This window comes from Silene latifolia, chromosome 7 (genome assembly GCF_048544455.1).
Source record: "Silene latifolia isolate original U9 population chromosome 7, ASM4854445v1, whole genome shotgun sequence".
In the NCBI taxonomy this organism is placed as follows: Eukaryota; Viridiplantae; Streptophyta; class Magnoliopsida; order Caryophyllales; family Caryophyllaceae; genus Silene; species Silene latifolia.
Genome location: NC_133532.1, coordinates 80,913,493 through 80,927,037, shown reverse-complemented (window position 1 = coordinate 80,927,037; position 13,545 = coordinate 80,913,493). Strand labels below are relative to the sequence as shown.

General features: G+C 40.9%; 1 protein-coding gene across 1 annotated transcript in view; it reads right to left on the bottom strand.

Moving 5' to 3' along the window:
* Window positions 1–9,671, bottom strand: part of LOC141592330 (GDSL esterase/lipase At5g03610-like) — a 34,048-nt gene extending 24,377 nt beyond the window's left edge. The window contains exons 1-2 of the mRNA XM_074412943.1: window positions 9,468–9,671; window positions 9,038–9,253 (exon numbers count right to left, since the gene is read on the bottom strand). Coding sequence (XP_074269044.1) covers window positions 9,038–9,253; window positions 9,468–9,615 — 364 coding nt within the window. The 5' untranslated portion in view covers window positions 9,616–9,671. The remainder of the gene's footprint in view (window positions 1–9,037; window positions 9,254–9,467) is intronic.
* Between the last annotated feature and the right edge of the window lie 3,874 nt (window positions 9,672–13,545).

The window sequence follows — 13,545 nt, the reverse complement described above, 5'->3', positions numbered from 1 at the left end:
ACCCACAAACCAATGGGCAAGCGGAAGTATCCAATCGGGAGATCAAGAACATCTTACAAAAAACAGTGAACCCCGATAGGAAAGATTGGAGTCAAAGGTTAAATGATGCTCTTTGGGCGTACCGCACCGCTTACAAGATACCAATTGGTATGTCCCCATACCGACTCATTTATGGGAAGGCATGTCATCTCCCTTTGGAAGTGGAGCATAGAGCCTATTGGGCCATCAAATCCTTCAACCAAAGCATAGATGATGCGGGCCTCCATCGGAAGCTTCAACTTCAAGAAATTGAAGAAATCCGTCTTGACTCTTATGATAATGCCGCCATATACAAAGAGAAAGCTAGAATATGGCATGATCGAATGATAAGTCGGCGGGTTTTCAAAGAAGGCACCAAGGTTCTTGTTTTTCAAAACCGGTTGAAGTTGTTCTCCGGGAAGCTAAGATCAAGATGGGTTGGACCGTTTATTGTGAGCAAAGTCCACCCTCATGGAGTGGTCGAAGTTGAGAACCCAAGCACGGGAAAGACAATCAAGGTGAATGGACAACGACTTAAAGAGTATCATGAAGGCATGGAAGCACAAATCGTTGAACAAGTCAATTTGGAAGACCCCATTTACCAAGCTTGATCATGAGAAGCACTAAGTCGAGCCATCGACGTTAAACATACGGCAACTTTTGTAAATATTCTCACTTTATAGCATAGAATTTACCGCTTTCTTGTCAATTTATTTACTCTTAACGCGTTTTAGAAGCATGCATTATGGATTCTTTTGATAGTTTGTTGAAATATTTGAAGGAAGTAGGATGAAGTTCCTTGGGAAGCGTGCCCCAAGTCGTAATGGGAGGTGAAATGACTCGGGACACCATCTACACGAGTCAAATGAAGGAAAAGCACCAAAGGAAGGCAAAAAATCCCGACAAGAAAGAAGTTGAAGGCTAGCAATTTGCACGACAACCCGCCAGGAAGCGCAGCCTGTGCCAAAAAGCGCAGCCTGCGCAGTTTCAGTGCGCAGCCTGCGCAGGTAGCAGCCACGGGATAAAGAAAAGGCTTTTTACAAACCAAAATCTACTTACCCTTCATTATTGTCGACACACTCCACCCTCAACCCCCAATTACCCATCTCAAACTCCATCAACCTTCATCAAATACACCATCAAACCTTCAACAAACTCCCTTCTTTCATCAAAATCATCTCTCAACCCAACACAACAACTCAAATACTCACTTTACTCTTCAAAATTCTGATTTTCCCCAATTTCATCCCAAACCCTAACTTTCCAAGCTTTGGATTCAAGTTCGTTTCAAGAGATTTATGGGCCATTGGAGCATTCTTGGAGGGATTTTTAGCATTATACTTCGATCACCTAGCATTTTAAGTGGATTCGGGGAGGTATAACAACTTTTCCAATCTTTCTCTTTACTTACTTTGCTTTAATCCGGAATTTGGTGTTTTTACATTGAATTTTTGAATATTTTTGTGATTGATTGTAGTCTATAATTGCTGGGATAAACTTATTTTCTGAGAAAGGGGAGAGGTATTCAACAAACATCACTTAATTCTACCTTCTTGAGTTTGTGCCTAGAAGGTGTTTGTTGAATTGCCTCAAAGAGAGCAAAACTGTTTTGAGTGTTTTTGTTGGTCTATTTGTACTCTTGCTTGCTAGGTACCATGGTTTTTGGTAAGAGGAAAACTCAACAAGGGGAGGGAAGTAACCACAAAGTGTTTAATGGGAACGAGGGGCTTAATGCCGAACAAAAGAAATTTTTTGCAAAACTTGAAAAAGAAAACCCCGTCCCCATCACAAAATTTCTCCACCGTGACACCCTTCAAGAACTAGGAATAGAGGAACTCACCTTTCAACTTTTGAGTCGGGTAGGGTTAGAGCAATACATAGACCTTCATGATGACACCTACCGATCTTTCACTTATGAATTCTTGTCCACCATCTCAAAAACGGGGGAGGGGGCAAATGAGAGAGTGAATTTCCGTCTTCATAAAGTGTGGCACTCTATTTTTTTTGATGAGGTGAGAGAGATTTTAAGAATCACATAAATGCCTTCCCCGGTCAACCCACCCAAGGGGAAACTAAATGAGGTGTGGTGTCATCTCACGGGAAGACAAGCACAAGATCATAATGACAAACTTTCCGCCATCACCAATCCCGCAATCCGCCTTTTGACAAAATGTTTGGCTTGTTGGTTCTTCTCCATGGGAGAGCCAACAAAAGTTAGCGATGCGGTGAGGGAGTGCATTTGGGCCATGCTCCTGGAAGGGAGTGGTGTGCCGGATTGGGCAAGACTTTTTATTGATTCTTGTTTGAAGCATAAAAAGAGGAGGGGAGATAACATCAATAATGGGGGTTTAATCACCCTTTTGTGGAGAAGTTTGTGGGCTCGACGTCGGATGACCAACTCCCCATTTGGGGAAATCATTTTTACAACACCCAAGGACTTGAGGAAACACACATGATCAAGGTCCTAGATAAACAGAATTTTTGATTTAATTGGTTGGGAGTGGGGAAAGATCCTTACATGGTTCTACCAAAGAATGGCCCGATTCCTCATGGTACCCATGCCATTCATTTTTTTTGCCCGGCCGACACGCCGGAGCAAAGAGGGGTAAAAAGGAGAAGGGTCGAAGCACCCTCGGTTGTTCATCTTGATAGTGAAGAGGAGAGGGAGATAAGGAACATAGAGCGTGACCCACCCATCCATGACACACCAATGTTTGAGGCGGGGGCAAGCTCTACTCCACCAATCGCCCCATGGCAACAACAAATGTTTGAATACTTCACGGAGACCCGAGGGACTTTGGAGGCAATTAGTGGGAGAGTTGATAGCTCTCATGCTTGGAAAAAACAACAAACGCCAAGACTTGAGAGTTTGGATCAATGGAGGGTAGCTAGTATGGAGCACCAAAGATTGAGTGAGGAGGCCGAAAAGGCTCAAATGAAGATGCTTCAAGAGATGGCTAAAAGGCAAGATGAGGCCTATGCTTGGCAACAACAACAAGCCAAGTACATGGAAGAACAACAAGCCATGTGGAAGGCCCGAAATGCATGGAGGGAGCAAACAACTCAACAATTCGGGGTGCAAAATGAGAGGCACCACCAATATGTTGAAGACTCCTTTGAAGATGCTCAAGCTCAAGAGGATTCTTTTGGGCTCATCCGTGGCCTTTTCGGCATGACCCTCCACCAAAATGACCCCCATTAAGAACCAACCATCACCGAGCCATAAGTGGAGGAGGCCTATGAGAGGGCCACAAGAGTGAGGCAAGCAAGAGAAAGGAGAAGGAGAAATCAAGGGACATATGAGCAAGGGGAAGGCTCGGGTCCCTCCAACTACCAACCATGAGAGGATGAGCATACTCCTCCACATTGAGGACAATGTGGAATCTAAGTGTGGGGAAGTAAGATGATTGAAGTTGTAATATATGTACAATTCTTTACATTTCCATTGAATGTGTGCTTAAAAAAAATGAAAATCCCGGCTAGGTAAAAACCCACAAGGGTGGGCGCCTAGGCAAGATTGGGAAAGGTGGCCGAGGACGGAATGAAAACCCGAAAGGGCATTCCGGGCAAAATGAAGAATCGAGTTGCGAGCCACCGATGAGAGGAAAGGAAAAGCTAAGGTGAAAACCCGAAAGGGCACCTTAGGCAAAATGAGGGATTTTCACCAAAAAAAAATTGAAAATTTGAAAAATTGCAACACCAAAAAGATGGAGGGATAAGAAGGGAGCGATAAGGAGGATTTAGGAAGGAGGCTAGATTTAGGATTTAATTTATTTTTGAGTCAAAGAAAATTGTTTCAAATTGGTGGTTTTCATGTTGGCTACTAAGTTGTTGATCTTCATTGGTGTTTGGCCAACTTAGTAGCATGACTTGCTTTGCTTGGAGTGATAAGGGGGTGATATAAGGGGAGCATGAATGAATTGGAGGATTGTGTAGGTCACTTTGCTATTGCCTTGGGATAAGGCAAGAGTGACCATTACTACTTGGGTGATATAAGAAGGGTGGAGTTGCGTGATGAGTCGGAGAAGGAGGTGTGTTGTGTCTTGTTAAGAGGGATGACATAAGGAGGGCATGTGAGAGAAGAGAGAGTGTGTGTCAACTTTGAGTCTTTGTTTTTCTTTTCGTAGGTGGTTGTCAATGAGGGAGACATAAGAAGGTCGTGGTGAGGGAAGAGCGGTCATTTACCCCCGTACTCACCTTTGGGCTTGTGCAATTTCTTGTTTCGGGTTTTGCTCGGGACGAGCAAAAGTCTAAGTGTGGGGGTATTTGATAGTATCAAATAAGTCGTGTCTAGTTTGATAATTTTAGGTTGTTTATTCTAATGTTGGAGCCAAGTTTTGCGTTAATCTCGGAATTACCGGCTCACTCTATTTTTGTGTAGTTTGGGTCACAAAGGATTTAGTCTTGAATTGATCACCTTTTGAGACAAAGGAAGCAACCGTGTCAAAGAGTCAAGGTGAAAATTTCATGTGGTTTCGACCAAGATAAGAAGTCCGTGTCAAGCAAGCAATGACGAGTGAAGTGTGGAAAGTAAAGAAGCAAGCAAAACTTGGAAGTTGATAGGAGAGTCCCGAGCTGGTGCGCAGCCTGCGCCACATTCCTACGCAGCCTGCGCCGCTTTCAGAGTTTCCTGCGCCAGGTTGTTTTAAAGACGGGCTTTATTAAGCAAATCAGTTTTTGGGCTTGTTTTTGGAGGGTTTAACCTAGAAAGGAGTGCAACCCTATAAATACTCCTCATGTTTGAAGACCTAGTTATCATCTAATTATTGAATAATCTCTAGAAACTTGTAGTAGAAAGAACACTTTATTTTGGGTGAAAGTTGTAATCTTTTAGCTTTGGATGGTAATCTTTCTTCATTTCTTGGGTTTTTCTAAGAAGATGGAAGGCTAATCTTCCCTTTGCTTGATGTAATTTGATCAAAGTATCCAACTTTGGTATTGTAAGACTCTTAAACCTCTCTTAATTTATCTAATGCTCTTTTCTTGTGCTTAATTTCTTATGTTGAGTAATTGAATGTTTGGGTTGGCCATCATTGCATGTTATTTACTTGACTAGTGCAAATCATAAGGAAATGGTTTAATTTAGTTGGGATTGTTGAAGCAAGTTTGTTGTTTGTTGATTTGGTTTAAAGGATTCATACAACAAATAAGAAAGTCCATGTCTTTTGCTCATTTGTATGGTTTAATCTTATGAGGAATTGATCCTAGCTTCATCTTTTGGTAAATTCTTAATGCTCATGCTTAGTCTCTTTTCATGGTTTAATGACTTGTTGTCTAAGTTGAAGGTCGGGTATGTGTAGATGGTTTAATTTGCATTTATCAACATCTTGAGGTGATAGTATTGGGTAGAAATTTGTAAGAGAGTAAAAAGAGTCAAGCTTTACCATTGTTGGGTTACTAAGAGAGAATTACATCAAGTTTTCCCCTTTATATTGAATCTTGCATACTAGTTGTTTGTGGAATTGTCTCAATAGGAAGATCTCCAATCTTTACTCATATTTCCATGTTTGTTTCCCAAAACCAATCATTTTCCATCTATGTTTCCTACTAGTTAATCTTTGTTAATAGCCATTGTTTGTGATTATTGCCTTTTGTTAAGTTTAAGTTGTTATTAGGATCTTGATTAGTAGTAGAGACCTACTTAGTAGTCAATAGTTTACAATTCAAGTTGTTAATCTTAAATCCCTTCTCTTGGGTTCGACCCTTACTTCCCTTTACTACTATCCTTAATAGCATAGTGTAGAGTTGAGTTTGGTTTATAAATTTTTAATTTGATAGGTTAATTCTAACTTTTTACGACACCTAGTTTTGTGCTATCAATAATGTATCGTGAAATGATCTAACTTAAGAACTTAATGTTAATTGTTGGTTTATTCGAATACATTTATTTTAATTAATATGATATTTGATAAGTCACAAAATTATTTATATAATAACGTTTATCATGAATAGAACTATCACTTACTCCCTCCATTATTCATTATATGTCGTTTTAGGAAAAAACACAACTATTAAGAAAATGAATTAAGTGTGATAATGACATTAATTAAGCATTTAAATAGAACTTTGGAATGAGCAAAATGGTTGGAATTTACATCTCATAGTGAATTTCTTTATTGTAAACCAATAAAACAAACGGTTTGCATAGGACGTAATTCAGAACCCATAAAGAGAGAGCGTCTGTAAAACGACATATAAAAAGTAAAAATTTTAATCACCTAAAACGACTTATAAAGAATAATGGAGGGAGTATTAGTTATAATTAAAACTCTATGTATTTTATTTTAAAAGATTGAAGTTAAACCTAAGAAAATAAGAGTTGAGAAAGTTAATTTATTTTTATTTATAAGTAAAGATATTAAATGTCATATATGAATTATATTATTTTTCTTCAATTATAATTATAAAATTTTCAAACAGATCGCGCGGAACGCGAGATACTACCTAGTTTAATAATGTTTGTGACCAATTAACCATTTTTATGGCATCCTTTAAGTACTCATTACGGGCTTCGGGCATCTTTTAAGTACTGACCAATTTAAAAAATTTCATGTCGCAGATTTTCTTTACGCCTTTCATTAACTGTTTTATTTTCCATTGTGAAATGATACAGCTTGTAGGTGATAAGTGAATAACACATATACTTCCGTCTCAACTCTCAATCATTTGTTAACATCTGAATAAACCCCAACAAAGAATAAAAAAAAGTAAATAATTAAATGGGGCGGGTATAATCATTACACAATCGTATTAGTGGAGTACAAAGATTTAAGTTATAGATAATGATATGCTTTCAAAGCGTCACGAGTTCATTTAGCTATGTATCTCAAAAATGTCTTAACCTAACCGAGTAGTCTCCCTTTGAGATGGCTTATATTAAGACCAGAAAATGTCCAATATTTTTTAGTACACGAAAATAGTTAATGATAAAATGTTATAACTGAAGTTGTCATATACTATGTTACCCTTCTCTCTAACTTCCTCTCTCTTACTTTCCCAAAACAACCAAAAACAAAAACCCTAGATTTTGCTCCGCCGCCTCCTCTGACCAAACACTTCCATCCCCGTCTCCCTTACCCCTTCGCCGGAGATGGGGTCGTCCCAAGGCCTATCTCCGGCGAAGCTTTGCATCTCTTCTCAGTTTTCGCTCCCTCCGATTGACCTCGGTTTTTGTCCCTTTTGACGGTGATCGATGGCCCTGTTGCTCGGCCGATGGTGACTTCGGGTGGTTTCCTGGTTTGGTCTTTTTCTCTTCCCGCTCTAACGATTCTCTGTCCTGTCATTGAAAGTTATACATGCAACCCAGGGGTGTTCCCCGTCCCCTCGTCCCTTCCCCCACCCCTGGTAGAAATCAATCTTGCGTGTCTTTAGGTCGGTTGGTGTCGATGAGTATAGCTCATCTTGTTTGGGTTTTGTGTCGTGATGGTGAGGGCTGGGTTTTGTTGGTGTCCTTTTCCCCTCGGTCGTCTCCGCATCTCGGTGGTCTTTTTCAGGGTCTCTTTCGTGTCAGTATGTGGGTTCTTCTTGGTTGATCTAGTTGCATGTAGACCAATGGTCCTGGGGAGTCTTGTTTGCTGTCGGGGTTGTTTTTGGTGTTTTGGTGTTTGCTGGTTTCGCCTCTTTGGTCGAGTTTTTGGATCATTGTTTTCGTCTTTCTTTTGTCAGAGGTCAAGGTTGGGGTTTCTTGATGGAGGTGTGTGGGGTTGGGTGGAGTCGGGTGTTTGGATGTGTTGTTGGGTCGGGTCGGATGCGGTGGGATCCTTTTTCCGCGCATGATTAAGTCAGCGTTAGCGTTTTTCCTGTTTTTCCTCATTCTGTTTTTTCTTATAATAAATTACCGGTGGTTTGGGGTGTCCTGTCCTCTTATCCACGGGTTAATTAGGACGACTGGTACTTTGCATTGGGTCTGTGTTGAGCCAACCTCTCTGCGGTCGGCGGAGATGGTTTTGTTTAGGGGGAATTTCAAGTGGTTTCCTCCTTTAGGTCCCACCTATTTACTCGCTTTAACTGGCTATGGGGTTCTGGTCAGCGGGGCTTGTGTTACAAAGTGTAGGAGTTTTATCTCCTCTGGAGTCAGATTTTTGTGGTCTGCTTTCCGTCTTTTCTTTCTACGTCCTTGGGGCGTAAGTGCACTTTGTTTTCTCTCGTTGGGTTTAGGGGCTTGTTGTTGTCCAGATGAGGTGTATCACAGCCAAGGAGATGAATCTCCAAGACGCTTTTTTGGGTCTTGTAGTAGGTATTTCTCTGAAGCTGTTTTGATTAAGACGAGTAAAAATAAGTTTGTGGAAGCTCGTTGGTTTTCTGAGGAAGATTTTCACAGCCAAGGAGATGAATCTCCGAGACCCTTTTTTGGGTCTTGTTGCAGGTATTTCTCTGAAGCTACATCAATCAAGACAAGTAAAGATGGGTGTCTTCCTTTGGCCAGCGTTGCTCATCCATTAGAGAATAGGGTGGATTGTGAGTTTGAAGAGCGTGTTCCGACTTCAGTCGTACGCCATCAACACGACGTTGTTTACCGATGCATTTGTTACCAACCTTTAGTTTATGTTATTAGTAGATCTATAGTGTTTTATGTTGTAGTTTATAGGTATGGTTTATCAACGTACTCACTATAATGTAAAATAAAAAAAAAAAAAAAAAAAAAAAAAAAAAAAAAAAAAAGAAGTTGTCATATACTAACAAATAACTTGGGATAACATTTTATCAAGAAATACTTGCATTATATTGTAAAATAATAATAATTGATCCGTTCTAATTTCATACGAAAATAGTCCTTCTTGCTTAACCTAATGGATAGTGGATATAGTAATGGATAGTAGATTTGTAAGTTCAAATCATCCGCCTTCATTTGTTTTGATGCCAGAAAAGTTAATCTATGCAAATTTAAAATTTTTATGTAATGGTCACGGAGAATTTATGAAGGATGATGTTAAAGCCACGTTTGAAGCGGTCACAAATAATATTGAGAGTTATGAAAACATGATCGAGTACGCGAAACGTGGGGAGAAAAGTAACGAACCTAGGAAATCGGTGAATACGCGACCATCAGAGAAACGGCCAGAAGGTTTTCCGGGAAAGGTGATGCCATAAGGTTCCTTCCACGAGCCGCTCATAGATTTCCGGTTATTCCCAGTGTCAGCGTATGAATCTCCGAATACTAAAAGCCTTTTCGCTATCCGGTGGTGGCTGATGTGGTGTTGATGGAGGTTAGAGGAACTTTGTACCACTTCAGTACCTATATAGATTCCAAAACAGAAACAAATTTCATTTAATTTTAAGGTTAGGTGCTCGGACTTAAACTTCAATTCATTTGCATATGTGTGCATATATAGACTCAAATGTTAGAAACGATAACGAACTGATCATAAAAGACGAGTGTTATAAGCATGCAAGATGAACAAGAATGATGATTAATCATAATGAAATCAAAACTTGTCATGTATAATTACCAATTATCAGAAGAATAATGGAGGAGAGGAAGAAGGTGAAAAAGAGATTTTGTGCCGCCATTATTATGTTTGGTATTAGTAACAAAGAGGAAATTAAAAGGATGAGGGTGTGTGTATATGAAGAATATGGAGATGATGAATTGGTCATAAAAGAAGAATGCTTTAGTGTCTTTTTTCCATTATCAAAAGCAATATTTATAGTACCTTCCTTGTCAAGCGGACAAAAAAGCAACTACATGCAACTAACACATACAAGAAAGTAGAGCTGGACAACATAGCGGGCCAGCCCAGCACAGCCCGGCCCAACCCGGCCTCACGGGCCAAAATTCAGCAGCCCGACCAGCCCATGGCCCTACACGGCCCAGCCCTACGGGCTGTGCTAGTGTTGGGTTTTTTCAGCCCAGCCCGGTTTCCAGCCCGATTTTTTAAAAAAAAAAAAAAAAAAAAAATTGTAACTTGCCCGGCCCGGCCCGCCCCTATAGTGCCGTGCCCGGGTCTGACCAAAACCAGCCCAGCCCGACCCGGCACACCCCGGTCCTATGTTAGTGCCGTGCCAGTGCCGCTCTACCCCAGCCCAGCCCGCCCTTGGCCCGCACCAGCCCGGGCCAGCCCAGCCCAATGTCCACCTCTACAAGAAAGTATTCACTCACCTTAAATATTTATATAGGAAAAGGAGATGGCGACACCGGGTGTTACTCAAATTGAGCGACACCCGGGTTATTATTGTAAATTACTAAGGTGTTTTTCTTTCCTCCATCAAAATTCGAATTTCAAACTAATTAGGATTAAAGGATAAATTAGGAACTTAACATTAATTAATTAATTGTAACAATAATATCCAATGGCAAATAATCTTTAAACTTCACATTTTTTATGCTTGTTTTTTATTCACTTTGACAAATTCATCCAATCAATTTGGCATCAATGGACAAAAATTGCAGAATTGACGATGAATTAATTGTTTGGTCAATTCTTCCCTTAGAAAGACCAATCTCGACGACTATTTCTCGTCTGAAATAAGACGGGCAACATGTTATCATTTTACAATAAAATATTGTTATTTTCGAATAACATGTTACCATTATTTTCCACAATCATTTTCAGGGTAAAAAGTGACACTTCTAGTAACAACATTTTGTGGATTAAATGTTTACATTCTCTTAGAAAACGGCAACATTTTGCCGGTCTTATTTCAGACGGGAAAACAGCTCGTCTGAAATAAGAATTTGTGTATATTGAAACTATTAAAAGAAGATGTAGACATCAAGACATGTAGGGGAACAATGGCAAGAAGATTGATAGCATATCTCAGATAGCGTTGTACTTTGTATGATATAGTGATGATAAAGTGATGAAGATAAAGAATAGTTTGTTATGATATGTAATTATAAGATTATTATATTGTATATTATATTAGATATAGATTAACTTTAATTAGTATATTTGATTAATATAATAAAAGATTATGAATTACGTTCTTACCCTACTATGTTGGCGCAAAAACGAAAACTACTTTACTATTTTTTCTATTTTTCTATTTTTTTTAATTAGGGTGTTACCGAAATTCGGTAACACCCGATGTCGCCCTATCACTCCCCATTTATATATTCTAATATTTTTTACAACAATAAATTGATGTATTAAATATAAAAGCGTTAATAGTTCATATGACTCGAGAAATAATCAGCCTGTAGCAAGACCGACACACCAATGACCGTACAAGCATAGCAATCCGCGAATTTCTCGTAAAGAGTTTCGCAAATCAATTGGTACTGGAATTGAGTTGACCAGAACTGAAGATATTTTTCGTGAGGTAACCCGTAAAGGAAACAAAAGGGGAGTGAGCAGATTGCTCCTTGGGCATAGCGAGTAGCAAAGCTCTAGGACAGGTGACAAATAAATTAGGAGCCCGAATAGAATTGACGTTTGTCGTGCCAGTGAGGGAGTCTGTTTTGGTAATTTTTACCGGATTAGGTTGTATGAGGTCAATGCGGTCTTACTCGTTGCGTATTGTTTGTATGATTGTATTTGATGCTAAATAAAGGAATTAAATGCGTAAATAAGGATTGACACGTAAGATTTGGTGACGCGGCAAACCCAATGTGGGAAACAACCGCGGGAAGGGACGGTACCCTTCCAAATATTGCACTAGCTCGTTAATTGGGGAATGAGTACAATGGAGAGGGAATGTAAATCTAGCTAGCACAATGTATTTTTCGTGAGATCTCGAATGTCCTTTCTTGATTGCTCCTTCTGCTATTTATAGGGTAAGAACCCTAGATGTATCCTACTCCGTGTATGGTAAGGAATAACACTCCTATCGCAACTCTTTCCATAATGGGTCGTCTCCCTCCATTCTCCCTGATCTCCCTGAATTCTTCCTAGGATCTCCCTGAAGACTTTCCAAAGCTTGGGACTCCTCCATCAGCGGGCTTCCTTTCCGTTGCTTGTTATCTCGGCCCAACTCCTTAGACGGTCTCCTCTTGCTTTTGGGCTTCCTGCGATTGTTCTACCCTTGCGGCCCAATTCTTCAGATGGAATTAAGTGGGCTTTCCCTTTGTCAAGCTAAAGTGGAGATTTTAGCCCAAACAGTTTGCCCCTAATTCCTTGTGAGATACGTCTCGAGGCGTCGAATAAGGAATTACGTATACATATTTTTTGAAAAGCCCTGCGCCGTCTTTTGCACTCCTTCCTATGTACTCATCATTGCCCCTATCCCTTCTCTCCCTCATTTCTCGCGCTCCCCCTCTCTCTCTTCCTTTATAATCTCAACTCCCTTTACCACTTCATTAACTCCAAAGAATTTAAAACCCTCCTATCTACCAAAAACCCTTCCTCTCCCTTTTGATCCCTCGCCGGACGCCGCTCCTCTTTGCCGCCGTCTCTCTTCCAGGTACTTCCTCTTTACCACCTTTCTTTAATCTTTTCCTCTTTTCTTTCTTTCCTCTGACCATAGGTAAAACTCGACACACTGCTTCAACTTCCACCCCAATCGACCAAAACCCAGATTCCATCTTCCCTTCCCGAAATCTTTTCGTTCACCCCCATGATTGTAATTCTGCTTTGACTACCGCTGACATCCCCTTGATTAAGAGTTTGCTCGGCCTCAGCGATGGGGTCGATATTGCTATTCCGGAGCCGGGTCAGAAGGTGGACGCCGTCCGGCCCGGATGGGTCTGCTTTTACCTCTACCCGTTTAGGTACGACCTTCGTTTCCCCTTTCCAAGACTCATGCAAGATTTTGTTTGCACCAACAACTTTGCCATGGCACAAATTTCTGCCAATATTTGGAGGGTTCTCCTCTACTCTCTAACCGCTAGCCATAACACCAGAAGCTCTATCTCCTTGGGCGATCTGGCCTACATGTATGATATCAGGTCTCTGGGGAGAGGCCAATTCTCCTTCCGGGGCTCTGGCGAGACCCCCTTCAGGCATGTGTCAAAATCCAGGGATGAGAAGTGGTTCGAGGACTTCTTTTATGTGAGGAAGGCTTTTATCCAGCCGCCTGCTGACTACATCTTCGAGAAATGGGTTATTACTTCGAGTAAGTGGCTCTCCAGACGCCTGATTTGTTCATCTTAATGCTTATTGGCTTACTTTGTCGCTTTCGCGTAGGTCCCTGCTACCTGACTCGTCTGGGCGACCCAATATCTGCTCGCAACAAGCTGTTCTGCATCCCTCAGTTTGAGAGAAAGTTTCCTGATCTGCTTCCTGGTTTCTCACCTGCTTCTTCCTCCAACCCGCAGATCACCACAAGATGTCTTTCGCGCAGCCTCTTTTTATTCACGCTATCTTTGCTTGTAATCTTGCTGCCAATCTGGTACTTCTGACATTCGATATTCTGTCTGCCTGTAGGTTCAAAAGTTGATCCTTTGGAGGCCATCCTCCAGAGTGCTAAAAGAAAAAGATCTGCTGCGAGCCCTGATACAGCTTCTGCCTCCAAGAGGAGTGCCCCTGCTGCTTCATTCCAGTCCCCTCCTAATCATTCCAGTACCATGTGCTCTGAACCTTTAGAAGTAAGCCCGATGTCCCGTCATCCTCCTACGCCGCCTACTTGTCCTCCTGCTGCTGGCAGTGG